Here is a 1923-nt window from a genome sequence, read left to right as displayed (position 1 = left end):
CCGGGCTATGGAGCTGGACGGGGCTTTGGGGGCCGTCGGAGAGTTCGGCCGCAGCCAGCGGCGCCTCGCCGCCTTCCTGGTGCTGCTGCAGGTGGGCGCGGCGGTCCCGGTCCCCGGCCCGGGCAAGGCCCCGGGGCCCAGCGAGGCAGCAGCGGCGCCTGGCCCCATTAAGCGTGATGGGAGGAGGGCCCCGCCCGGCCTCTGGCTAAGCAGGTGCCCTTGGTGGGCACCTGTGCCCTCCCCGCTTGTCCTTAAACGTGGCCTCCTGCCAGCAAGGCCGCTGCTTGCTGCTCCCCTGAACGGGGAGGGGTCGGGGGGTCCGTATCCCTGAGTTTTCCCAGCCGAAGCAGCGGCTCCCCACAGGCAGAGGGGGCTTCCTCAGAGATTTGCTTCAGGGTGCGGAGTGGCAGGGGTGGCCCACGAGGCCTGCACCACCTGTTTTGTGGCTGGAAGGTCAGGGTGTGCACGTCCAGGATGCTTACTTTGGACAGGTTTGCCTTAGATCCAGGCGGAGGGAGCCCAGGAGGCCCAGCCAGGCGCTGGTGAAGTCAGGTAGTTGTTTCTTGGCAAATGGAGGAGCCATTAGTGTGTATGAGTCAGTTGGAAACCCGGGGCAAGGATTTTCTGGGTGTCATCTTCTGTTGGACCAGCTCGCTCCCTCTTGCTTCTGTTCCACAGGAGGTGTTTGCACAGTGCCGACTGCTCCGCATGGGGCTGTTGGCCCTGGGGCTGTGCTGCAGCCTGCTGTGGACAGCATGCTTGGGCAGAGCTGATTTTGTGCCTGTTGTATGCCACAGAGTAGACTCCCCCTTAGCAGTCATGTTGTGTGTCTGCCTTGCAGAATGATTTCCCATTTGTGTGGTGTTTTTGTTGCACACTGTCTTGTCTGTGTTTCCTCCCTTGGGCTGCATCTAGACAAGTGCAGGTATGCAGTATGTGGTACTGTAGACCCATCTGCAGTGCCACACACCACACATTCAGGTGTTACCTGTGCTGCTGCCTTGCACCTTGGGGAGGAGTGGGGTTTGATCCCGGGAGATTGCAGGGCAAAAAAACCCAACCCAACAGAAAAAAAGCAGGGTGGTACACATGGTGGCAGCATGCATGCATTGCCCAAAACCAGAGCCTGGCCTACCAGAGCCACACTCTGCCAGCTGTCCAGCTGCAGGAGTGCTGTTGCTGGCCCCAGCCTCCGCTACCCGACCAGGGAATCTGCCACACGCCAGAGGGTGCGTGACATAGGCGTTCCCCAGGGACAAGTAGCAGCCGCTGCTTCTTGTCCCCAGGGAAACAAACGTCCATGCTTGTATAGACATGACCTTACTGTTCTTTCTTGAGTGCTCTGAAGTTCATTGTCATTGGCCCCAAAAAGCAATAATTTTTTTTGGCAGAAAGGCTTGTGGGGTGATCTTCGTGAAGTCTATGAAGTCACTTGTGTAGCTGATAATCAGAAGTAATGGGCATCTAGACACTCTCATTGATTTGTCTATTGACTTACAAAACCTAACTCTGAGCACCCATTATTGAAAGATGTGCACAGTCCATTCAAAAAATGTGAAATTAATGTGAAATGATACATATTTTCATTTTTGAGGCAATATTTAAACGTTTGCCATATAGAATATGTCGTCAATAATTCTAATATTATAAAAGCCTAAGTCTGTCTGTCTGTCTGTTTGTCCGTCTGTCCATAACACTTTATTTGCGCTCTGATTGGTTGACAAATAACCAGAGTGCAAACAAGTGTTGCAACAGGAGCTGGTGGCATGGTAGAATGCCGCCATGATGGCAGAGACACGGGATGAGGGAGGGGGAGCGAGACCAGCACCCCCCTTGCTGCCCTGCTCCTTGGAGGCAGGGGCAACGGAGCGGATGGAACAGGGTGGGTGAGGCCAGCAGTGCTGGCCTCACCTCCCTCCCCCC

At 55.7% G+C, this 1923-nt stretch overlaps 1 protein-coding gene across 13 annotated transcripts in view; it reads left to right on the top strand.

The window, feature by feature from the left end:
• The first annotated feature begins 6 nt into the window (after positions 1–6).
• LOC102371449 (solute carrier family 22 member 15-like) overlaps positions 7–1923 on the top strand; it is a 65843-nt gene continuing 63926 nt past the window's right edge. For all 13 annotated transcript variants that reach the window (XR_003092291.1, XR_003092293.1, XR_003092292.1 and 10 more), the window contains exon 1: positions 7–91. Coding sequence is in view for 10 of the 13 variants with exons in the window: in XM_025194930.1 (XP_025050715.1) it covers positions 8–91 (84 nt within the window). In the remaining 3 variants the exon portion in view is untranslated. The remainder of the gene's footprint in view (positions 92–1923) is intronic.

Source organism: Alligator sinensis, unplaced genomic scaffold (assembly GCF_000455745.1).
Source record: "Alligator sinensis unplaced genomic scaffold, ASM45574v1 scaffold848_1, whole genome shotgun sequence".
Lineage (NCBI taxonomy): Eukaryota > Metazoa > Chordata > Crocodylia > Alligatoridae > Alligator > Alligator sinensis.
This window is presented reverse-complemented; position numbering and strand designations above follow the sequence as displayed.